Source organism: Sorex araneus, chromosome 1, assembly GCF_027595985.1.
Source record: "Sorex araneus isolate mSorAra2 chromosome 1, mSorAra2.pri, whole genome shotgun sequence".
Classification (NCBI taxonomy): Eukaryota; Metazoa; Chordata; class Mammalia; order Eulipotyphla; family Soricidae; genus Sorex; species Sorex araneus.
In genome coordinates this window covers 224,232,580-224,258,169 of record NC_073302.1, presented here as the reverse complement: position 1 = coordinate 224,258,169, position 25,590 = coordinate 224,232,580, and the positions used below count along the sequence as shown (strand labels likewise).

General features: G+C 40.1%; 1 protein-coding gene across 1 annotated transcript in view; it reads right to left on the bottom strand.

Moving 5' to 3' along the window:
- Nucleotides 1-5,360: 5,360 nt before the first annotated feature.
- Nucleotides 5,361-25,590, bottom strand: part of KPNA3 (karyopherin subunit alpha 3) — an 83,600-nt gene continuing 63,370 nt past the window's right edge. The window contains exons 11-17 of the mRNA XM_055142376.1: nt 19,537-19,668; nt 15,153-15,281; nt 12,290-12,394; nt 12,133-12,204; nt 11,810-11,972; nt 8,980-9,074; nt 5,361-7,945 (exon numbers count right to left, since the gene is read on the bottom strand). Coding sequence (XP_054998351.1) covers nt 7,847-7,945; nt 8,980-9,074; nt 11,810-11,972; nt 12,133-12,204; nt 12,290-12,394; nt 15,153-15,281; nt 19,537-19,668 — 795 coding nt within the window. The 3' untranslated portion in view covers nt 5,361-7,846. The remainder of the gene's footprint in view (nt 7,946-8,979; nt 9,075-11,809; nt 11,973-12,132; nt 12,205-12,289; nt 12,395-15,152; nt 15,282-19,536; nt 19,669-25,590) is intronic.

The window sequence follows — 25,590 nt, the reverse complement described above, 5'->3', positions numbered from 1 at the left end:
ATGATCCCTGGCTCCTATTATGTGTTTATAATTTTAAAAATCAGGGGGGGAGTATTAAATACAGATTAAAAAAAATTCAACTTACTCCCTATTATTTTTATTTTTGGGTCACACCTGGCAATGCTCAGGGGTTACTCCTAGCTAGCTCTGCACTCAGGAATCACTCCTGGCAGTGCTCGGGGGACCATATAGGATACTGGAATTGAACCTGGGTCAGCCGTATGCAAGGCAAATGTCTTACCCACTGTGCTATCGCTCCAGCCCCCCCTATTATTTTTAAAGATAGCAGTTAGACTAGATGAAATTACTTACACATGTATTGCTAAGTCTCTGTGATTAGAATCTATGCTCCGCAAGGTCAGATGTCTGGCTTGTAGCCATATTCCCTGAGTTACAGTTTGGCATCTACCACCTGCTTAGTTAAAAACTGCTGAAGGTTGTGTAGGTAGCTCAAAGGTACCTACTCAAGCTTTATATGCTGGAGACCCAAGTTCAATTCCTGGCACCTGATGGTCCCCTGACTCTGAGCATCTCTAAGAGCAACCTGAGTTTGGCTGTGAGACAGTCCTAAGCACCAATAGGTATGGCTCTATAAAACAAAACAAAAACCCCACTACAAAAACCCTGCTGACTGAAGTATGGCCAGTCCTGCCCTTATGTTCTGGATTCTCCCTGTATCTTAAAAAACAACCCCTCTTATGTATGTCTTTCTCAGTTGGATTTTCCCACATCACTTTTTATTATCTTCCTCCCTCCTTACCTTCAAAGCAAAATAAAATTCCACTTAAATTTTTTCTTTTACTGTCTTCATATTCTGTTCCACTCCTCAGTCCTTCCTACACTGCCTTCTACCTCATACCACAGAGTCCTGATTCTCATTAAGGTGACTTGACCAGCAACCTCCGCATCACCAAACTACAGGACAGTCCCATCCTCAACCTCTCAGCAGCAACCGCTGGGCACTTAATCTTCCCCTTCCTTGAGTCATACTTGTTTCCTTTGCAAGCTCTTCTTCCCCTGTATGACAGCTGAGTACTGGGATTCCACAAACTCAGTCTCAATTGACGCTTTCATCCCAAATGTTGGATGTAGGCAGTTTCAACCTTACTCCTGAGCTAATGGGCACCCAAAACAGACAGGACTCCCAGGCCGGCACTTCCAACTTCCCTGTCAGCTACATGGATGTCTGTCTCTACGCCTCCACACGACCGAAATGGAACTCATTACCCTGTATTGAGTTTCCTCATGCTCCCTTCTCCTGTTTCTTCATCAGTTAACAACATAGGAACCAAGAAATCATCCTCAGTTCCTCCCTCCCCATAAACCCCAGCCTTAGGTTTGGGGTCCCAAGTGCGCTTCGTCTTCATACATCAAGCTGTTCCAAGTCACCCAAGTGCCTCACCTTTACTAATGTGGCTTCTACACATTATTAAACTCAGTGTTTCCCCTCTCATGTCCTACCCACCAGATCACTAACACAACTCTTCCACCATCCTTAGTGATTATTTTGCGCTGCTCTCTGAACAGAATCATTTATGTAACCCAACCAGGTGGAGTCTGGTCCCTACCGTTCTCTAGTTTCTCTTACCAATCCTTTCACCATCTTTGCTTTATCTATCTACACAATAGGATTTTGATTGTTTGTTTTTGTTTTTTGCTTTTTGGGTCACACCCAGCGATGCTCAGGGGTTACTCCTGGCTTTGCACTCTGGCGGTGCTTGGGGGACCATATGGGATGCCGGGGATCGAACCCGGGTCGGCCGCGTGCAAGGCAAACGCCCTACCCGCTGTGCTATCGCTCCGGCCCCCACAATAGGATTTTGAATTGTCATTTATCTCATCTTTTTTCATCTTACCTCACTGAAAAAAATTGACAGTTTTGCACTGAAATGACATTGTTTGAAGACTTGTTAGATCGCCCGTCTTTATTTCCAAGAAACTGGATTGAATTGTTAGAAATTACTGTATTTAAATATTTATTTCATTGAATTCCCCATTTACCTTTATATGTGCTGTTTTTCTTGCTAGGTAGTTTTTCCAGAGGATTTGCCCATTAAACTTCTGCTTTTCCTTCACCATGATCAGCTGTGGAACTCTGAGAACACAGCTCTTGGTTTGATAAGATTCTTCTTCACTGAATACTTCTAAAGGGCTCATCCTAACAGCATGCGCAGACCTATTATCACCTTTGTAATGAGGTCAGTTTCCTCTATTATATAGCAAGCATAGTGTTTTTGATGTCATATCATTACCTTTATTCCTATTACTACATGTGTGTTTGCTCAAGAACCCCGTGGGCTAACACAGTACTTAGCAAGGGGTAGGGTGTTTTAATCAAAATTCTTATTTATGCAAAACTGCAGATGAATTGCAAGGCATCAAAAGGACACATACATGTCACAGAATCTAACACTATGATGATAAAGTTTTGGGTAACATATCAAAAAAATTTTGGTTTTTGGGCCACATCCAGCTGTGCTCAGGGCTTATTCCGAGCTCTGCACTCAGGATTTACTCTTGATGGTGCTCCGGGGATGTGGGGGATTAAACCTGGGTTGGCTGGATGCAAGGCAGTAACTTGCCTGCTATAATTTTTGGCCCCCAAATTCTTAAATTTAGGTTTGAAAAGTATGAATGCTTAAACACATCAAAAAAGTTGATGTCAAAGAATGCTAAAGGGGCTGTTACTTGATCAGAAATTAGGAAGCTGGTAAAATATCCACATATTTATTGCACTGGGTCCAGATGAAGGAATATTCGCATTCACTGTTAATCTAGAGATGAGTCACATCACACTCGAATTCTCTGGGTCCTGGGAATGCCTGAAGCTGACTGGAACCAGGTCTAGGAATAACCAGATAAGCAGGAAGGCTGAAATGCCCAGGCAGTTCAGCTGGATTTCTCTCTTCTATTTGGGGATGACAGAAAACCTGAGTCTAGTAAGTTCACTGATAATGAGTCACCTAAGAGCACTGGTTTTTATTCAAGAGGAAGATAAAGCTTGGTAAGAACTGATGTTATTTAACAAAGCAGAACAGGCTCAGCGGGATGACAACTGATCACGTGCTTCCCCAACTCTTCTCTCACTCCTGCAGGACTGTTTCCGTAAAACAGCTTGCCTCAAGAATATGATTTTAGTTAAAAATGTCTCTCTTACTCCTTATTATCATACAACTCCTTTACTCACCACCACATACAAGCCCTGCCTTGTGAAGATGTACTTTGCTTGTCTTTGTTGAAATATGATTTCAACTAAGAATACCTAAGGGGGGAAAAAAACCCCACAACCAAACAGCTATAGGGCAGTGTTGAGAAGATTGTCTTGTAGCTTTACAGGTGACTTGGCACAGGGCCCCATTTATCAGGACCAGTAGAAATTAGACTTACTCAAGCAGTGGATGGTAATGCTAGTCAGGGCAAGGAAGAACACGTAGAAGAAATCCCCCACACTGAAAACATACTTAATAGCATGGTTCAACCAGTTTCTTTGGTCTAAATCATTTAAAAATAAATTTCTAAGTGCCCTACCAGGGCTGATCACTTCCAACAGTTCATAAGCATTTTTCAAATTTGGATATGATTTTCTGGCCCAACTTCAGATTCCCAAGCTCAGAGAATATATGATTTCAACTAAGAATACCTAAGGGGGGAAAAAACCCCACAACCAAACAGCTATAGGGCAGTGTTGAGAAGATTGTGGACAATCAATGGATATGATTATTTCACACGCTTTCCCTTTTTCTTAGGCAGAAGACAAATTTAAGAAGGCAACTAGTTGGGCTGGAGTGATAGCACAGCAGGTAGGGCGTTTGCCTTGCAAACCCGCTGGGTTTGATTCCCAGCATCCCATATGGTCCCCTGAGCACCGCCAGGAGTAACCCCTGTGCATCACCAGGTGTGACCCAAACCCCCCCCACCAAAAAAAAAAAAAAAAAAAAGAAGGCAACTAGTAGTTACTCCATATCCCAATTTCTACCCTTTGCAAAAAATAATAAAGTACATTTATGTGAAAAGTTCCTTTAAAACTTTAGACAAATGAATGATGGGTTCAACACAGAGAGCTCACCTTGGATTATATCATTTAGATTCATAGCTTAATATGCAAAAATTATATTCCTTTTCTCCAGATTTAATTAATATTCTTCAGTTTAACTAGGATTAAGAGTCATATTCATCATTGCAGGAACACTAATAATGTTCATGGAGTTTCACTTGCAATAATTAAAGCATTAACACTTTGAATAAACTACCTTTCTGAAGGAAATTGTAGCAAGATTATTTTAGTGTATAATCATTATTTATTTACTTATACATTTTCTTTAAAAATAATTTGAGGTGTCGGGGAGATAGCACAGGTAAAGTGTTTGCCTTGCATGCAGCTGGCCCGTTTGATCCCTGATACTGATATGGTCCATGGAACACAGCCAGGGTGATCCCTGAGCACAGAGCCAGAAGTAAGCCCTGAGTACTACCAGGTGTGGCCCAGCCCCCTCTTCCCATAACCCCCCAGTAAGTAAGGCATGGAGAGATAGTACAGGGGGTAAGGAATTTGCCTTGAATGCATCTGACCCTGTTAAGATTCCTGGCATTGCTATGAACTCCCAACCATTGCCAGGGGAGTGATCCCTGAGCACAGAACCAGGAGTAAGTTCTGAGCACTTCTGGGTGTGGTCGGCCCAAGGACCAAAAACTAAAAAATAATTTTAAGTTGCGTTTGAAATAAAAATGGTTATAAACTCAATGTATGGCTGCTCCTTTGCCATCTGGATTAATCTAAGATTTATTTCAGAGCCAATGCCTCTAAGAGGTTAAAACTTCCAGGTTTACTTCAACTATATTTGATGGTTACTTATTTTTAGGAGTTAAACCATACGTAAAGTTTTATCTTTGAAATCTGTTTAAAAAACTCATCATCACATACTCTCCTCAGATGGCTTTTCTCCATGCTGACATCTATAAACCCGAGATGCAGAGAGAGGCTGGGGGTACGTGGCTCCAGGTCAAAGGTAGCCCCAGGAAACTGGAACCCTGAGGAGCAGAGGCCCCTTCTCTCCAGCCTGAGAGACTTCCAGCCACTAGAACCGGGCAACTGAAAACTCCTACTGTTCAAAGTTGCCTGGCTGGTAGCAGTTTGTTATTAGTTTGTGAATTAATACACAAAATTTGATTCTTCTTATTGGTCACAAAATGATTGTCAACCTGTTATCGTTACTGGTCATCCTGGTGTGTCAAGGTGGGATGGAAATATTAAAATATGATGAGAGCTATGGCTGATAGACTGCCACTATGGCTGATGCCAGCAAAGTAATTCCAAATTCACATTTAATTACGCATAACAAAATTAGGGACTTTTTTAGAAATAAGTTCTTCAATGTTTTATCATATTTGATAGCAGCTTTTTTTTTTATTGGTTACAAAACCTAAGCCCATATACAAAATTAGGAACACATTTAGATGCCTCTTTTGAAAGAATGTTTTAGTCTTTTTTAAACTGAGTTTAAAAAAAATAAAAACAATGCAATTTTTTCCAACACTGTTTTGAAAACTTAAAAGTGCAGCGATATACTTCGTTTCCTTTATCTACGAAATGGTGCAGTTCCAATTCCAAACTGATAAGGTCACAACAAATTGAATCAAGCAAATGCATACATAAGTCTGCACTACTTGATGCTAATGTTTACGTATGTTAATTTGCACCTAAAACACAAGAGGAAATAGGAATCGACATAAGAAGAGGCCCAATTTAATCTTAATGTGTGCAAAATGTAAAAGGTAACTGTCGGTAAGTGTGGAGAACCCAGAGGAAACTAAACTGGGAGGGGTACAATTCACAATATCAAGGAGATTTGGACTTGAAGGGTTTCACCGAAGGTTGTGACCTTAGTAACTTTGACTTTGTTACTCCTACTTTGAGTGAACACCACACAGTTTGAGAAATTTAGACTACAGTGTCTGATACAGGATGCAGTTACCATATGAAGCTGTAACTCAAAACTTGGATAAAAAAAAAGGCACAATGAACTTCAACTCAATTTTATGTGCACAAGAGTTGAAAAATCTGAGCCACCTTAAAGAGAAATTGATTCTAAAATTTATAAAACCTATAAATAATCAGAGGCCAAACCACTATATTAAAACAGATTCTCTAGCAAGTAAAAATCTTGCAGTTTAAACATACGCTTGTATCCACTTTAGATACAAGACAAAACTCACTCTTTAAAGTGGCTCTACCTTGGCAGATACATATATTTGTAATGAATGCACACCTGCTATGTGTTGCTGATCAGTGAAAACACCCTAGCTGATTTACAAAGCTCTGATGGCATCTGTCTCATCTTCCTCACAGTAAATACACCCCCCCATCAGATAACTAAATTAGTTTAAATTTTTTTTATCCCTTTCACATCAATGCATTGGGAAATTATACCCAGTAAACAATAGCAACAAAGTTATTTCGTGACAGCACAAATTCAGCTTGAAAATTTTCAAATTCATATTCTTTCATTAATAACTGGATCAGACAATTTACCAAAAATCAATGACTTTACATAGTAACACCAGATTTTGCAGAATTACTAAAATATCACTGCAAATCAGGTTTATGTTAAATACCTGCAGATTATTCCTCTATACAGATCCTTGTCTGAATCTTTTAATGTATGAATATGCTTTTAGAGTCGGATCTGAATATCTTTCCCAATACTCAAAGAATGAAGTTTTATGACACTTCTAAATAGTTGCTGGTTTGTTGCCAACCACATTATCAAAAGCACTGGTTACTAAGTAAAAAATATTTTAAGACTAAATTACAGTAAACATGAAAGCTCCACAGTTTAAACCCAATATAAATCAACCATATCCAATTATCAATTTAAAACGAAAAATATTAACTCCTGAAAGCTGAAAGCAAGATTTTCGCGTTTTTATCTTTTAAATTTTTTAAAAAAAAATCACCAATGGGTATTTTAGACCTTTTTGTTTGTTTCTTTATAGTCAGGGACTCTTGCTTTCAACTTAAACAGAAGTTCAAGTCCATAACAGGTTGCAGCTCAGGTAAAATACCATGCACAGCATTTGATTACTTTAAAACAGCAGGAACACACAGGCTGAAGTGAGTGGTCAAATAGGGCTTGCTGTTCTCAAAAATTAGGTATAATGGTGAAAGCATTACCATCCATAGCTAAAGTTCTTCCTCCGACCCTGGCTTCTGAGGCAGATAATAAACACATCAATTACTGGTAGATGAAGTACAGTTTTTAAAAACTTATCTGTTTAATTAATAACCAAGTTTCTTTTTTTTTAAAGTTTACTTTTTGTGTGATAGTTCCACCAATGAAAATCATTTGGCTTGTACTTTTAAAATCTATTCTTCCACATAAGGATATGAAAATATGTTTGTGGAGAATAATGACGGAGGCTCAGGTCAGACTGCACCTCTTGAGAAAGTCTTCCAATGTGTGTATGCTTCATACCAAAGTGTCTTGATCCACAGCGCACCATTTTCCAAAGGAGTATCAGGTGGGCAGCTGACATGCCAACCAACTATGGAATAGTCTCATCTGAAGACTGCTGTCAGCGTGTGGCACCAGGGAACAGGGGGAAAGAGGGTGGTTGAGACCGTTAAGGAGAATTCTAAAACAGTTCAGGAAATCATGCATATGCATTTACAGTCCATGTGATAGTGACTTTTGGCAACTGCAAAGTGACTGAGACATGGCTTGCTTTAGAAGCATCGAAACGAAGAGGCATGTGTGTTTCGGAGCCTTTTGTTGCTGTTCTTGTCATTTGGTAGCCATCTGGTGGTGCTTCGTATCGAATGTGGGAAAGATGCTGCACTCAACTGAACTTAAAAATTAAATTCTTTTGTTTGAAGGTTGGCTGTTGGGTCAAAATTGTAAGTACCTCCTTGTGTAGCTTCAGGGATGAGGCTAGGATCTTCATCAATCTATAAGAAAGCACGAGAAAGACTCTTATTACATGTCAATACGCATTGATGCGTGCAGAGTTGATCTCTTTTTCACAGGGGTGCTCAGGGCTGGGTGATGGGCACTGCTCAGGTCCAGCGAGGCTGGGCCACGATGGCTGTTTGGCCACGCTCTGGGAACTCGAGTCTCTGGCCAGAAGTGCTCAGTGCACCAGCAAGGACTGCGCAAGGGCTCTCAGGCAGAGCCCGTATTCAATTCCTTTATTTCTTCTTAGGAGAGAACTGGAAATGACCATCTTAACTACTGTACAATATTAAGTAAATCGGTACAAACAACCATTAACAACTGCCCAATTTTCTAGCTTCCTGTGTAAGATCAATCTGTTAAGATTTGACCTATTGAACACACATCATTTCTATAATGGCTTTTCTTTTACGATTAATCATTTTTGATTTGTCCTCTCATATAACAAATTACAAATCCAACAATAACTTTATGTTTTGTTTGGGTGAGGCTCAGGGCTCACTCCTGGCAGTGCTTGGGAGACCATCTGGAGTGCTAGGCATCCAACCTGGCTGGCTGCTCACAAGGCAAGCACCCTACTTACTATACTATCTGGCACCCCAACAACCACTTTTGAAAAAACTTATAATAAAGTTTTACAGTATTTAGAATTGGATGGAAAACAATAATTTTGTTATTTAATTTAGCATTTTTTCCCCTTTAGTGAAGCCAGGTAGGTTTTATTGAATGAAACTTGCTTAGAAAGATGTGAGAAGAGCGAGAGAGGGGAAACATGTTCAAGAGAGAACACAGGCATCTCCAGAATTGAAATATCAAGCAGAGACAAGTGAGCAAGATATGTGTTCAAAGGAAAACACGGGCTTGAAGAGCAAGCCTGGATTTTTTTTTTTTAATAGCTGGAAAAGTACTACCTTAATGGCTGTTATACTGTAAAAACTTTGGTCACATTAACACCAAAAGAAGTTTTATTAAACTAATATTCCATGCAGATTTTAATATACCTGCAGACACAGCATACTGTTATACTTACATCATCACCAGAGAAATACTGATCTATGATTTCAAACGCTAATTTATATATGTCTTCATTTTCATGTTGCTGTAAAACTTCAATTTTCTCCAAACCTGATAGAAAGAAACAGCAATAATTAAGCAGCTATAAACCTGAACCCTGCTCAATTTAATCATGGAGAACCCTAAGAACTCAGAACACACTCCTCCTTTCCCCACAGATAGGGTGTTTAAAAAACAAATAAGGGGCCAGAGTGATAGTACAGAGGTATAGTGCTTGCCTTGCACATGGCCGACCCAAGTTCAATCCCCGGCATCCCATATGGTCCCATGAGACCCACCAAGAGTGATTCTTGATTTAAGAGCCAGGAGTAGGCCCAGAGCAATGAGGGTATGGCCCAAATGCAAAATAAATACATAAAATAAAATAAAACAAACAGATAAGAACTTGAGCTGCTCTGTCTGGAGAACCAACCCCCACTAATTTCTTCCTCTTTAGAGGCTTTTGAGGCCCCTGGTCCCTGAGACAGGCAGTGTAAAGGGCACTAACACGCCACCTAATATCTGAGGAAGCTGGGGCAGAGAAGTGAAGGGACTGACTTCAGGTTGTGGGGGAAGTTAGTGACAGAAGCAGAACCAACAACTCCCTAGATCTCTTTCACAAATCATCCTGTTTGAAAGAGTAATTTCTACCTTAGTTATTGTTATTATTATTATTATAATACTTTTAAATAACAAAAAAATATCAGGAATGTCATGATTAATTAGCATGAACCAAAGCTTTAAATTTGAGATAATTTCCTTTAAATTGCAGAATGTAAATCATGAACAACTTTCTAACTGTGTATGTCACAGTGATTCAATTAAGAAAAAACAAACCAGAGTGTTTATGTCTTAGAGCCACAGTGAATTTGAAATAGTAATTTTTCAGAACACTAACTGCAGAGTGCCTTTATTTATATTCTCAATGTACTTATTCCATGCATTAGGAATGGAATACGTCTCTAGGCCTACGTCTATAAAGTTAAGTCCAAGACAGTCTTTCTTGAAATATCTTTTTTTTGTTTTGTTTTTTGGGTAGAGCCATAGCACAGCGGGTAGGGCATTTGCCTTGCACGTGGTTGACCTGGGTTTGGTTCCTCCGTTCCTCTCGAAGAGCCTGGCAAGCTACCCATGGCGTATTTGATATGCCAAAAACAGTAACAACAAGTCTCATAATGGAAATGTTACTGGTGACTGCTCGAGCAAATCGATGGAACAAATCGATGGACAACAGTGCTACAGTGATTTTTTTGGGTCACATCTAGAAGTACTCAGGGCTAACTTTTGGCTCTGTGACTAGGGATCATCCCTGGTAGGTCATGGCTGAGTCCCTTATAAATCACTGTCACTGTCATCCCGCTGCTCATCAATTTGCTCGAGCAGGCATCAGTAACATCTCCACTGAGAGACTTGTTACTGTTTTTGGTATATTGAATACGCCACGGGTAGCTTGTCAGGCTCTGCTGTGTGCAGGCTTGCCAGACTCTCCGAGAGGGATGGAGGAATTGAACCCTGGTCGGCCACATGCAAGGCAAATGCCCTACTCGCTGTGCTATCGCTCCAGCCCTCCCTTAGAAATAGAAGAATTATTTCTTTAGTGCTTAAAAACAGAAGCACTATTTCTCCAGCTCCCTTGAAATATCTTTTTATAGCTAAGTTATTTTGAAACAGTGGCATTTTTCTTTATACAAACCAGAAAAATGGATGAAAATATGCAAAGTGCTTTATAAAACCATAAAATATTCAGTTAATACATTTCCTAATCACTAATATTACTCTTACATACAGTAGCAACAATAGTGATAGAAAGCTGAAGAATAATAATCTATAACTCAAAATTTCTAGGTTAAGTTTTTCTAAATCAGACAATGCTACTTAAGCTATTTTAAGGAGCAAGATATCTTTTTTTTTTTTTTTTTTGCTTTTTGGGTCACACCCAGCGATATTCAGGGATTACTCATGGCTTTGCACTCAGGAATTACTCCTGGTGGTGCTCAGGGGACCATATTGGATGCTGGGAATTGAACCTGGGTCGTCGGCCCCGTGTAAGGCAAACACCCTACCTGCTGTGCTATCACTTCAGCCCCAAAGCAAGATATCTTTAAACCAGAATGATCACTGAATAGCACAAAGATCTGGACTTTATTTAATTGTGCCTCTATCTATACCTACATAATTATGAACAGAATTCCTTAGTACTGTTAAGAGTAATTTCTTCTTTACAATTGAAATTGTATGAACTGACCACCAGTGGATAAATAACACTCCGTAGATCGAGGAATGCAGCACCAACTGTGTGTCTACAACACCAAAATTCTAGTGCCATCCCCGTATCTGACTCTGTCCTCATACAGAATGCAGCTATGGAATCTTAAAACAGTAATCAAATTTCTAAAATGCTCTAAAGTTGTTAACCTTTTCCAACAATACTGAATAGTATTCCACAAAGTAAAGTCTGTCAAATCACATATAAAGCATACCATGGGAAAGAAAAAAGTGTTTCACTGTTAAGCACTTTGAAAAATGCTGAATACTCACAAGTTACTCTACTATAATGGTCCTCAGAGCATCTGATTTGCTCTGATGCACTTCAAGACTATTTAGAGGTAAAAAAGCAAGAGAATCTCTAGGAAGTTTATGGAATGACATTCACAATCAATTTTTGCAAAGTGTGCACTAAAATTTTCTGGAACATTTCCTTGAAGATGCTAATAGAGGGAGTAACAATTTTCTTTTTAGTAAGTTGTCTTTAAAGAAACGATTTCAGAGTTCTGGAGTTCCACCAATTTTCTTCAAATTACTCTTACCTCCACACTCTTCTATTATTTCAGCTATTGTGCTTGCTTCATCACCGGCCATTATGAGAATATTTTTCAGACCATCTAGAACCACCTGAACAACTTGAGAATCTTTCACTGATAGTAAATTACAGAATGGTGGTATTACATTCTGCTGTACAAGGTACTCAACCTAGACAAGAAAAAGAAGATCTTACATAATTACCTTTCCTCTAAAAGAACACAAAACACATTGTTTTAATGGGTTCATAAACAATGAGCAACTCTAACAATAAGAGAGCTGTAAACTTTCCAGTATTAAAAATCATGCTAGTTAAATTTGCTGAACTCACTTGATCTTTTCTGCCACTTATCGTTAAGTTGCTAATTGCCCAAGCAGCTTCTTTTTGTGTTCCAAAGTCCCCCTGAAAGTTAGAAAGAAAATAAATAAATTCCTTTAAAAAGTCTTGGGTATATTAACAGACAATATAAGCTCATTGCTTAACTGACCTTAGCAAGCTGATGAATAATCATTGGGATTAATCCAGCATCAATTACAGCCTGAACTTGTTGCTGGTTGCCTGCTGTGATGTTAGAAAGGAACCACACTGCTTCCTATATTAAACAAAATAGAAGATACCTTTACTTTAAAGTTATATCCTTAAAAATATAAACATTCACATTTTATTTATTTGGGTTTTGGGGTCACACCGGGTGATGCTCAGGGGTTAGTCCTAGCTCTGCATTCAGGAAATCACTCCTGACAGTGCTCGGGGGACCATATGGAATGCCAAGGATTGAACTAGCATCAGCCTTGTGCAAGGCAAACACCCTCCCCACTGTGCTATCCCTTTGGCCCCAACATTCACATTTTAATGTGTTGGTATATATAAATGAAATCTTCTGAGTTGCATTAAGAAGAGTATATCTAACCAGGCAAAAAGATCCTTACTTATGGAGCTTACATTTTTGATGTACTAGCTCTTTCTGAAAGCTCTCACTGAAAGAAGTTTTAGTAATTAAGCATCTAACTAGTTAAAGGCAAAACTACACACACACACACACACACACACACACACACACACACACACACACACACTGTAACCTTGAAGAATTTACAAGTCACACATAAACACGTTTGCTTTGATTTTAATGTTAAGTACATATTATGTGCCATCTCCAAATAAAGAATTAGAAACTCATTTTAGTATTCAGTTGTGCCAAGACATTAACAGTTAGTGGGTGGGTATTTCAGAATGTATAGTCACATGATCACTAAAGTAATGTTTAAGTTTTTTGTAGGTCTGAAAAATTTCAAACTAAAATGCTGAGGGGAAAAAATCCTAGTCTGTAAGTTATACCTCAGGGTCACATGATGATCCCAAGATGCAAACAACATAAATACTCACAGTGAGAAATTCCTGAAGCAACTGACTGCCTGCTGCAGATGAGCAGGCAGCACAGGTACCTTTCCTCTCTCCCATGAAACGACACCTAAAGCACATCGCCAGACCCTAAGCCCACACTTGTCTCTCTCTGCTCGTCTGTCTGGCTGCCTCACTTTCCAGCTGTTTCCAATTATGGGATACATTTAGCTGTAAAAATCACCTATATGATTACATTTTTTATAATAGAAATAACTGGATCAGCAGCTAAACTACTTTTGGTACCGGCAGCTTCTTGTAGAAATGTCTCTAGACTGTGAACTAAGCCGCGGCCCCATGTCTGCCCAGGAGGGGAAAGGTTTTTCTCTCTCTTGACTTTTCCTTGTGGTGAGGGGCAGTTGCGGGGGGAGAAGGGCGTGGTGACCACCAGCTTATGAGGACCATTAATGAGAGGCATCAGCTTGCAGCAATGGGACATGCGGGTGCTCTCGGGAAGGGGGTGGTACCGGCCTCGCTGAGATGTGACCCCGGTGCTGCACGTGTGTGGCCTCTCCACAGCTGCACGAGCATGATTCCAGAGGCCAGCTAAACTACTTTTGGTACCGGCAGCTTCTTGCAGAAGTGTCTCTAGACTGTGAACTAAGCCGCGGCCCCAAGCCGCTTAGGAGGGGAAAGGTTTTTCTCTCTTGCCTTTACCTGGTAGAAGTGTGGGGGGGAAAGGGCGTGGTGACCGCCAGCTTATGAGGACCACTAAAGAGAGGTACAAGCTTGCAATAATCCAATTTCTGCCAGAAATTTCTCTGAACTTTGTTACTAAAATACAGAAATCCAAAACTGCACGGCCACATTAGCGCAATAATCAGACCTCGTATCTCTTCAGGTCTGATTCTAGGGGGCAAACGCCAAACAATAATAGTGAGTTTTTTGTTAAAATATTGAATGTAACCAAAGTAAAGAGAAAGTAAAGTGAAATTTATCAGTTACACGGGGGGGGGGGGGGAGGCAAGGGTGGGAGGGAGGTATATTGGGGTTTTTTTGGTGGTGGAATATGTGCACTGGTGAAGGGATGGTTGTTTGAACATTGTAAAACTGAGACTTAAGCCTGAAAGCTTTGTAATTTTCCACATGGTGATTCAATAAAAATATTAATTAAAAGAAACAATAAAAAACCGTGTCGAACTATACCTTTAAAAAAAATAACTGGCTCAGAATATGAAAGGCTCTGGGCTTCTTTGCCTTCATCTGAACAAATGTTGCTATCACATTACTTTTGACAATATACTTTCCCCTAAGAATCCAACTGTCAAATTATAAGTCAAGCAATTAGACAAACACAGGTAGGACACAGAAGAAAGTGTCAGATTCTGCCAGCCTGGGAGATTGTGGCATTTCAACATAATAAAACTGCATTAAATTAAATGCATATCAAACTCATGAGACATCACACCTACCAAGTGGCCACAATACAAATGATAAAAGAGGAATTAGAACAGAGATCATTTATGGGGGTGAGAAATGCTGTTGCTGTTATGGGAAGCAGTTTGGTAGTTCCTCAAAAAAACTCAACACAGAATTATCATATGACCCAGCAATTCTACTTCTAGATATACAGCCAAAAGAATTCCAAGCAAAGACTCAAGCAAACGCTTGTATGCCAATACGCACAGCAGCATTACTCAAAACAGCCCAAATGTATGAGCAACTCAGCTGTGCTTCGAGATGACCATAGACAAACTGGTGTAAATAGAATAATTAACTGAAAAAGGGATGAAGTTCTGAGATAATCTATATTCTTAGAGAGATTAAATATAATCTATTTGTTTCTAAGATATACCTGGGTTTCCTGGAAATCATAAACCTTTTCTTAAGTCTAGTTTTGTTGATTCTGAAGAACATCACAATCAAACAAGTAGGAACAGAAATACGGGAGAGGTTGACAGTAAGATGAATAGAGAAAGTAACACAACCCCGAGTGTGTGACGTCTCACCTTGTTTATCTTCTCCTTCGGGTGTGATAAGAGGTTTGGGAAGTGCGACAGGACATCACAGTTGAGAACAACCTGGGTCTGCTCGTCCGTGCCCGTCACAATGTTGCCAACTGCTCTAAGAGCTGCTGTCTGCATGCAGACAAAATGTTTTCCATGAAATTACTTGTTATTAATAAAACTATAGTTTCCATAATCAAGAGAAACACAGAACTGCAAGAGGTGAAAAGTGTCATTTATTCACATAAAACATTAGAATGGAGAAGCAAATCTTGGGTCTTTTTATTTCCTTTTTCTTTTTGCTTTTTGGGTCACACTTGGTGTTGCACAGGGGTTACTCCTGGCTCATGCACTCAGGAATTACTCCTGGCAGTCTCGGGGGACCACAAAGGATGCTGAGAATCAAACCCGGGTCGGCCATGTGCAAGGCAAATGCCCTACCCACTGTGCTATTGCTCCAGCCCCAATTTTGGGTTTTAATAGTCCCATAAGAAACAAAATCCATCAACATAATCCATCATATCAACAAAAGAAAAGATAAAAACCATATAATCATATCAATAGATGCAGAGAAAGCATTTGACAAGATCCAGCACCTGTTTATGATGAAAACTTTCGCCAAAATGGGCATAGAAGGGACTTTCCTCAATATAGTCAAAGCCATCTACCACAAGCCTATGGCAAGCGACATCCTCAATGGGAAAAAACTAAGAGCCTTCCCTCTAAGATCAGGGACAAGACAAGGATGCCCACTCTCACCAATTCTGTTCAATATAGTACTGGAAGCACTTGCAATAGCGGTTAGGCAAGAAAAAGATATTAAAGGCATTCAGATAGGAAAGGAAGAAATCAAGCTCTCACTATTCGCAGATGATATGATACTATATTTAGAGAACCCTAAAACCTCTACCAAGAAACTCCTAGAAACAACAGACTTGTATAGTAAAGTTGCAGGCTATAAAATCAATACTCAAAAGTCCATAGCTTTCCTATATGCAAATAAGAGACAAGAAAGTGACATGAAAAAAGCAATCCCCTTCACAATTATGCCTCAGAAAATCAAGTACCTTGGAACCAGTTTAACTAAGGAGGTAAAGGACCTGTACAAAGAAAACTACAAAACGCTACTTCAAGAAATAATAGAGGACACGAGGAAATGGAAAGATATCCCCTGCTCATGGATTGGGAGAATTAACATTATCAAAATGACAATACTCCCCAAAGCACTGTACAAATTCAACGTGGTCCCTATAAGGATACCCATGACATTCTTCAAAGAAATGGAGTGAACACTCCTGAAATTCATATGGAGCATGAATAAGCCCCCACGAATAGCTAAAGCAATTCTTGGGAAAAAGAAGATGGGAGGCATCACCTTCCCCAACCTCAAACTCTACTACAAAGTGGTAATAATTAAAACAGCATGGTACTGGAACAAAGGCAGAGTCGCAGACCAATGGAACAGGATTGAATATCCTGACACACACCCTCAAATATATGATCATCTAACCTTTGATAAGGGAGCAAGAAATGTGAAGTGGAGCAAGGAAAGTCTCTTTAACAAATGGTGCTGGCAAAACTGGACAGCTACATGCAAAAATATGGGCTCAGATCTCTACCTAACACCATGCACAAACATCAGATCAAAATGGATTAAAGACCTCAACATCAGACCAGAATCCATCAAGTACACTGAAGACAAGGTTGGCAAAACCCTCCACAACATTGAAGCTAACGGTATCTTTAAAGCTGACACACCACTGGCCACACAAGTGGAAACAGAGATAAACAAATGGGACTACCGAAAACTGAGAAGCTTCTGCACCTCAAAAGATACAGTGACCAGAATACAAAGACAGTCTACAGAATGGGAAAGGATATTCACCCAATAATCGTCTGATATGGGGTTGATATCAAGAATTTACAAGGCATTGGGGCCGGAGTGATAGCACAGCGGGTAGGGCGTTTGCCTTGCACGCAGCCGACCTGGGTTCGATCCCCGGCATCCCATATGGTCTCCCAAGCACCCCCAGGAGTAATTCCTGAGTGAAAAGTCAGGAGTAACCCCTGTGCATTGCTGGGTGTGACTCAAAAAGCAAAAAAAAAAAAAAAAAAAGAATTTACAAGGCACTGATTGAACTCCACAAAAAGAAAACATTCAACCCCATCAGAAAATGGGGCAATGAAATGAACAGAAACTTTCTCAAACAAGAAATTCGAATAGCCAAAAGACACATGGAAAAATGCTCCTCATCACTAATCATCAAGGAGATGCAGATCAAAACAACAATAACATATCATCTCACACCACAGAGACTGGCCCACACCCGAAAGAACAAAAGCAACTGGTGTTGCCTTGGATGTGGGGAGAAAGGGACTCTTCTTCATTGCTGGTGGGAATGCTGACTGGTTCAGCCCTTTTGGAAAACAGTATGGACGCTTCTCAAAAAAATTAGAAATCGAGCTTCCATTTGATCCAGCAATACCACTTCTGGGAATATATACCAGAAATGCAAAAAAGTATAGGAGAAATGACACCTGCACTTATATGTTCATTGCAGCACTGTTTTCAATAGCCAGGATCTGGAAAAAACCCCAGTGCCCGAAAACTGATGGCTGGTTAAAGAAACTTTGGTACATCTACACAATGGAATACTATGCAGCTATTAGAAAAGATGAAATCATGAAATTTGCATATAGGCGAATCAACATGGAAAGTATCATGTTAAGTGAAATGAGTCAGAAAGAGAGGGATAGACATAGAAAAGACTGCACTCATTTGTGGAATATAAAGTAACAGAATGGGAGACTAACACCCAAGAACAGTAGAGATAAGTACCAGGAGGATTACTCCACAGCTTAGAAGCCGGTCTCGAACGCTGGGGGAAAGGCAGCTCAGACAGAGAAGGGACCAAGTAAAGGGTGCTAGGAGGGCCCGTTCAGGATGGGAGATATAGACTGAACATGATGGCCTCTTAATACCTCTACTGCAAACCACAACACCCAAAAGGAGAGAAAGCAAAAGGGAATGCCCTGCCAAAGAGGCGGGGTAGGGTGAGGGGAGGGATGCTGGGACCATTGGTGGTGGAAAATGGGCACTAGTGGAGGGCTGGGCACTCGGCCATTGTATGACTGAAATGCAAGCACGAAAGTTTGTAAGTCTGTAACTGTACCTCATGGTGATTCACTAACAATAAATTAAAAAAAAAAACCCAAAATCTATATGAAAAAGAGTGGAAATTGCTAGAAAAATATTTTAAAACTAAAAATAAAACATGTAAAGGCCCATATTTCACAACTATTCTTAACAATCACTAAACTGGCATCACAGCAAGAGTTTAATGAAGTGGAATGGGCACGCAAAAATGGAGAGAAATACTATGTCCATGTAGAGTTCCTTTATGTCCCCTGAATCCAATCCAACGCATGGTCCTGTTTTACATAGCCCATTAGCTTAAGATTTGTTTTTGTCAGCTGGGGAGATTGCACAAATGGTGAGTGTGATGCTGAGCAAAAGAAGGCCCAAGATGGATTCCCAGCAGGACACGGTTCTGGGCTCCCCATTCCCTGACCCCCCAGTAATGTCCCTGAAGTAGCCCCTGAGCACTACTAAATAAAAACAAAGATCTATGCAAATATGTTCATGTTTTTATTTTAAAAAAAAAATGGAGAGAAATAGTTCGGTCAGGCAACTAGTAAGAGTGAAGAGAGGGTACGACAATTTCCAGGGGCCTACGTCCCATCTCATGACGCCATGAGCTCCCCTCATGCCTAGCCCACCCCCCTCAGCACCACCAAGTGCAGCCTGGCCTCCCCAACATTCTGTAGGTCAAGCATCCCTGTGAATGACCCCATCCAGCCTCACCTCGTACCCGGAACAGCCTGGGGCAGGCCTGACTAGAGAAGAGGGAGGAGGATCTGGGGAGAGCGGAGATGTGCAAGGCAGGGACCTGCAACCATCTGGACACAAGAAAAGAGTCTCGACCTCAATCAGCTGTAGGGAATACAAATCTGAGGACTGAGTACAAGTGACAAGATTTTGTAATGTGGGGCAAATGAAAGGAGAAATCGAAGTTTCTAGATCAGACTATGCTGCCAGCAGAAAGGATATACAGGAAGAACAAGAGGACTTTCCCCAAACACATTTCATTCTGACATGACACTGAGTCCTGGGAAGAGTGCTGAGGGGGCATGTCTGAGGGCTCAGGACCAAGGGGCTGGAAACCAGAAAAGAATCAGGGTGAGATAATAAGCTGAAAATCAACAAAATCATATTCAGTAAAATAGCAGGAGAAATACAGAAGACATGTGCACAGAACAAAAGCTAGACAGGTAACCTGGGTCCTACAAATACAATTCCACATAAGAACAGTTAGTAAACACTTACCTGAACTTTCACTTCCTGGTGGCTCAGAAGGGGCACAAGAAATGGCACAACTCCGGAATCAATAACCATCTGTATCTGCTCGTTACCTCCATCTGTCAGGTAGGACAGGGCCCAAACAGTATCTACAAGAATCTGCAGGAAATAAGAAACAATTACCAGCCTAATGTATCTGCTTGCATGCATATTTCCAGAGTGTGACATCAACTATAACTTGAGGTTTCAGTTTGGTAGCAAAGATTTGATAATCTGGCCAACCTGTTAAAAATCATTTATTTTTGAAAACCTGGGAAGGGGGCATACCTGGTGGCCGTCAGGGACCCTTCCTGGAGGGGCTTGGGCAGCAGCTGTGGCGCTGGGAACCAGACCCGAGTTAGCTCCCTGCTCCCTTGCAACTGCTCTGGCCCAACAAGGAAATCCTTTAAACTCAGGATGACAGAAAGTATCTAAGCTGCTTCAAGTCTAGATAGCACCAAATAGATGTTCTCAAACATTTAGCAATAGAATTAATTTTTCTTATTACTAAACAGACAAAAGAACTGACTCTGCATTTTTAACTTTGGCAAAAATATTATTTCAAAATCCTTAAAAAATGCCCCCAGCTGAAGCTTTGTATATTAGTCATTCCTTATTTACCTATCCAATTTTGCAGAAGTTAACAAACAAAAATATAGGCTCAGGTTTGATGAGTCATTCAAGTTGAAGAACTTCTAAGTAGCTTTTTCTGATGTCTTCAGAACAAAGTAGGCACTGGTTTATGCACATATGAGATCCAGAGATGTCCTCGTGAGGTTATTCAAATGAAATATACTTGCCTGCACTAAAATAATAGCAGCCACCTAAACTCAAACCTCTCCAAGTATCTCTCCAAAAACTATACAGATGACTTAAGAGCAATGAAACAACATATAATCCGTACCTTCAGCATAAAAAAAAAATTTAGATTAAATGTAAAAAATATGGAGATCAGCTTTTATTTGGTCCCTCTGCCCCAGCCTGAAGTTTAGGACCAGAGGAGAGTGAAGAACTAAAAGGGATTATTTTCCTAAAAATTATTATTATTATTAGGATATCATAGTTTAGAATAGCTTTAATATTTGTGTTGAGACATATAATGTTACTGCAACACCCCATTCGTAGGTCCCTTCTTACCCAGCCCCTTCCAACACACACCAACTTGCCTCCCTTGAAACTTGATAACCTCAATTTTTATCAAGGTCGAAGGGTTTGTCGTCACTGGCCCATGTCTGCTGTCCATTCTACTTCCTTCCCTTTTTAAAATTAAGTTCTCACCTTACTAAAGTTACTCCACATTAGTGGGACAGTGACCATATTACCTGAAAAGTCTACAATAGTTACCATCTGCCCTATTCACAAATTTATCAATATTTCTTTACTAGAAGAAGACCTTCATTTAACTGAGAAGACCTTCATTTAACTCTTGCCTGATCTCCTGTGGATCAAAAACAAAGGCAAGTGTGCAGATTGGAGCAGAATAGTAATCTATTTTCATGTGAAAGAAAAACAGAAAACAGCACAGCGGGTAGGGTGTTTGCCTTGCAGGTGGCCGACCCAGGTTTGATTCCTCCATCCCTCTCAGAGAGCCCAGCAAGCTACCGAGAGTATTTCTCCTGCACAACAGAGCCTGGAAAGCTACCCGTGAATAATTCAATATGCCAAAAACAGTAACAACAAGTCTCAAAATGTAGACGTTACTGGTGCCCACTCGAGCAAATCGATGAACAGTGACAGTGACAGAAAAATGGAAATAATGCAATGTCAAAGATGGGCAAAGAGAAGCCATACTATCTCCTGTCCTGGCTCGCACACAGCAGGCGGCCCTGACGCCGGCTGATTGCGCCTGAAGTCGACCCAGTCTGGCAGGATTAAGAGTTAAACTGCAGTTAAAGCTGTAACGCCCAGATAAGTAGGCTACCACGGAAAGCAGCACATCACAGCAAGAGCCAAGCAACTCAATTCAGAAGAGTCAACAAACGCTGACACCCAAGAGCACAAGAATAACAGGACTTTTGGGCAAAGGGTAACAGAACACAAACATTTCAATGAAGACCAGAAACTTTAACTTTTTGGGTCACACCCGGCAATGCACAGGGGTTACTCCTGGCTCATGCACTCAGGAATTACTCCTGGAGTGCTCGGGGGACTATATGGGATGCTGGGAATCGAAACCAGGTTGGCTGTACAAGGCAAATGCCCTACCTGCTGTGCTATCACTCCAGCCCCCCATCATTTATTTAAAAAAAGAAGTTATTCTATAATTTATCTCACTCTCCCACCCCTTAATCCTAGTTCTATTATCAATGCCCACTGTTGTCTTTTTATTCTGTTTTGTCTATTCATCAAATTTGTACTTTATACATAATTCATACGATATTTCTCTTTCCTTCTTTTATTTTGCTTTGGACTGAATCCTTCAAGTTCCTTTTTTCCTTGTGAATGGCAAACTCTCTATCTTTTTAAATAGTTGCACAATACTTCACTCTAAATACTCTATTTATCTGATCACCTTTAATCGATTATATATTTTAGCTATAATAAGTAACACTGCAGTAAGTACTGGGGTGGATATATCTATTTGTTAATGTCTTTGATAATTTGAGTAGATACCTAAAATTGGAGTTGCTGGCTCATATGGTATAACTTTTCTACTTATCAAGAAAGGTCCATGGGGGCTAGAGTGATAGTACAGCGGGAGAACATTTGCCTTGTATGCGGCCAACCTGGGTTTGATGCCCAGCATCCCATATGGTCCCCCAAGCACCGCCAGGAGTAATTCCTGAGTGCAAAGCCAGGAGGAACCCCTGTGAATCACCGGTGTGAGCCAAAAAGCAAAAAAATATATTTTTTTTTTAAAAAGAAAGGTCCAGAGCATTTTCCAAAGGAGTTGAACCAATGACTTTGTTGAACTAAAGTTCCTTTTATTCCACACCCCCTCCCAACACTATCCATCCCTGATGATTGCTGAAGACAAGCATAGCCATACTCAGAAAAGTAAGGAAAATACTTGAAATATGTCACAAATGAACAATTTATTCCTTATCATGTAGGGAATAAATTACAAGCTAAAACAGACCACAAATTTGACTGAAAATGGATGATAAATACGAACCAGCTATCTGCAAAGATATAAAAATGACAGCCAAATCCAATTGTTTTAAATCCCACTAATTAAAATAAGACAAGAAGTAATAAAGATAGTTTCTTACAGAACGGAAATAGCTGAAAATATAGCAACACATTCGATAAGCAAGGCTAGGGACAATTTATGTTTGTATACAGCGTCTGGGAAGGCTAAATGGCAAAGCCTCTGAGAAAAAAAAATTTATCAGGGTACAAAAAAAAAAATCGGTAAAGCATTTACTCTTCAATTTTCTTTTCTTCTTATTTCCTCTGGGCTTCCCAGCAGTGCCAGGGGCCATCCGGGCTATACAGAATTGCTCAGGAGGCGAAGTGATGGTGCAGAAAACTCAGATCTGGAAAGGCCAGGCTTGCACCACCGTGGGGCTCTCTCTCCAGTCTGCTGTGGGCTCTCTGACCCACGGTCCTACTTCTAGGAACTACCAGAATATATTATTTCCAATGATATGAAAACAATCATCACAGTTACGCTATGTATATAATCTGCAAAAGAAAAATAAATAATGGAAACGGTTTAAATGCCTATCCCTAAGGATGCCTGCTAGAAACAACTGTGTCCACAGAGCTGAACGCTGCGTGCCAACGACAGTGGCACCGCACCCTGGAAGGCTCTGGAGGTGCTGAATGAAACCTACTTTCTTCATGAGTGGGTCTCTGCTATTTAAGAGTGCTGTCGTTTTTCTAACCAAAATATATTACAATCAATTAATGAAGTTTTTTTAAGCTGAGATCAGTTGTTTTTTAAACAGAATCTTAACAACAGGATTTCAAAATACTAGCTGAGAAAAGGTCATAGAACGAGGTCATAGGGCCCCCGAAACTGCAAAGACTTTTTGCAGTCTTTCTTTAATTTTGTTTTCTAACATAATGAGCTACTTCATTAAAATTTTTACTTTAAAGAAACTTTAAAAATTTTGAAATTTACAGCCTGAGATTCTGGGGCCATTCTAGTTTTCTCTGCTTCCATCAATGTTGACTTTCCTTATCTCCATTATCAAGTCAACAGTTACTCAGTATCTTTAATGTCTGTAATTTTTTTTTACTTGGTGCAGTTTTCTCATCTGAGTTGTTTCAATTATTTTACATTTTCTTTTTTTCTTTGTTTTCCCCACTTCTTGAGCTAATGCCATTTTTCCCCTTTTCTTCATGCATTTCAAATGCATTAAGACTGCTACAAAGCTCATCTCTCAACAAACCATAGGAGACAAACACTCATCAATGTTTTGAACTATGTTTTGGAAAATTACTATCACATGAATTAAAAGAAAATCTAGTAATTTACATGTCTTCCAACAAGAATATGCTCAGATCAAAGAACTCCACTCATTTTTATCACCATCTGCAGTAAATATGCTGACAAAAAAGGATGCATTAGGCCACCATTACCGAGAACCACTGCTAATACATATAACATTTCTAGATAGTTATTCATGGAATGTTTATTTCACATATGCTTCAGCAACAACTAAAGTGGAACCAAAGATACTGTGTTTATTTGTCTTTTAACAGTAGGTTTGGAGTGCTCAAATCTTGCAGATTCCAAACAAAGACTGGCCTCTGATTCGCTGCTACATGATGAACTCTGACTTCTTGTATTACGCGGTATATAAACCCGAGACTCTGGGCTGTGACAGAGGGGTCACGCTTCCCGTGCAAATTTACAAGGAACATTTCTTCTTCTGTGCATTGGGCCTTTGCTTTGGTTCAGATGTGCTGCAGTGGGCCTAGAGCAGGCTGGACACTGAGTGGGCTCTCTGTTCCACCTGAAAGCCGATGGACAGCCAAGTTCGGGAGCTTCCCGGCCGACAGTGCTCCAAAACCCCAGCAGTGGGGGGAAGACAGAACAATCGGGGACGCGCACTTCTGTTTTCTCCTAAACACCTTTTGTGACTTCTGTCATTACTGATTGTTAATTTTTATCTTGTTGCTATAATACACTATTGACATGTGACAGTTTTCTGCGATTCCTTCCAGTGAGGCAGAGAGTTTGAGGGTGTCTGAGAAACTTAGTAACACCTACCTTAAGTGTCACTAACAATGACATTTTGGCAGATAGTAATCTGCTACAACCAATCCATTTTATCTGTACTAGCAGTGAAACAAGCTAGATTTGTACAAAATGTCATATATAAAATTATCTTGGCTTGGGGCTAGAGCGATAGCACAGCAGGTAGGGCGTTTGCCTTGCATACGGCTGACCCGGGTTCAACTCCCAGCATCCCATCTGGTCCCCTGGGCACTGCCAGAGCTAATTCCTGAGTGCAGAGCCAGGAGCAAACCCTGTGCATTGCCGCATGTCACCCAAAAAGAAAAAAAAAAGTCTTGGCTTGTTTTTGATGTATGAATACATGAATGAATAACTTCAAAAGAGCAGAAAAACCAATGTTTCAGAACAACTGCATTTGGAAGAAGCACAATAGCAAGAAAATGAATAAACACAAATCTGAAACCAGACCAGATTTCTTTCTAGTTCTTAGGTCAATATTTTGTCTCCCATCATAAAGATATATCACATAGCTCCATAAACCACCCAATTAGTCCCATACGCAGTCCAGCTTCTCCAGCACTCTCTATTAAATACTGTCTTATGAATTAAGCCACTTCTACTATTTTGTACCTCTTCACAATGTTATTATTTTCTTTTGTATTATCTTGTAAAATGCAAGTTAAAAAGCTTGATATTACCCCTAACTCCTATCAGCAGCTACAAATACATCAAAACCAGTAAATTTATCATCTACACACTTCTCTTCTTCCCCCGCCTCTTTGCCTTTGTATTCTTAATGTTTAATGCCTGTACTGACCTTACTTTTCTTTCATGCATACCATAAAAATCACCATCTGTCTTCCTACTTCCAATTTCTCCTATATCAATTATACTCCACTTAGCTACCAATC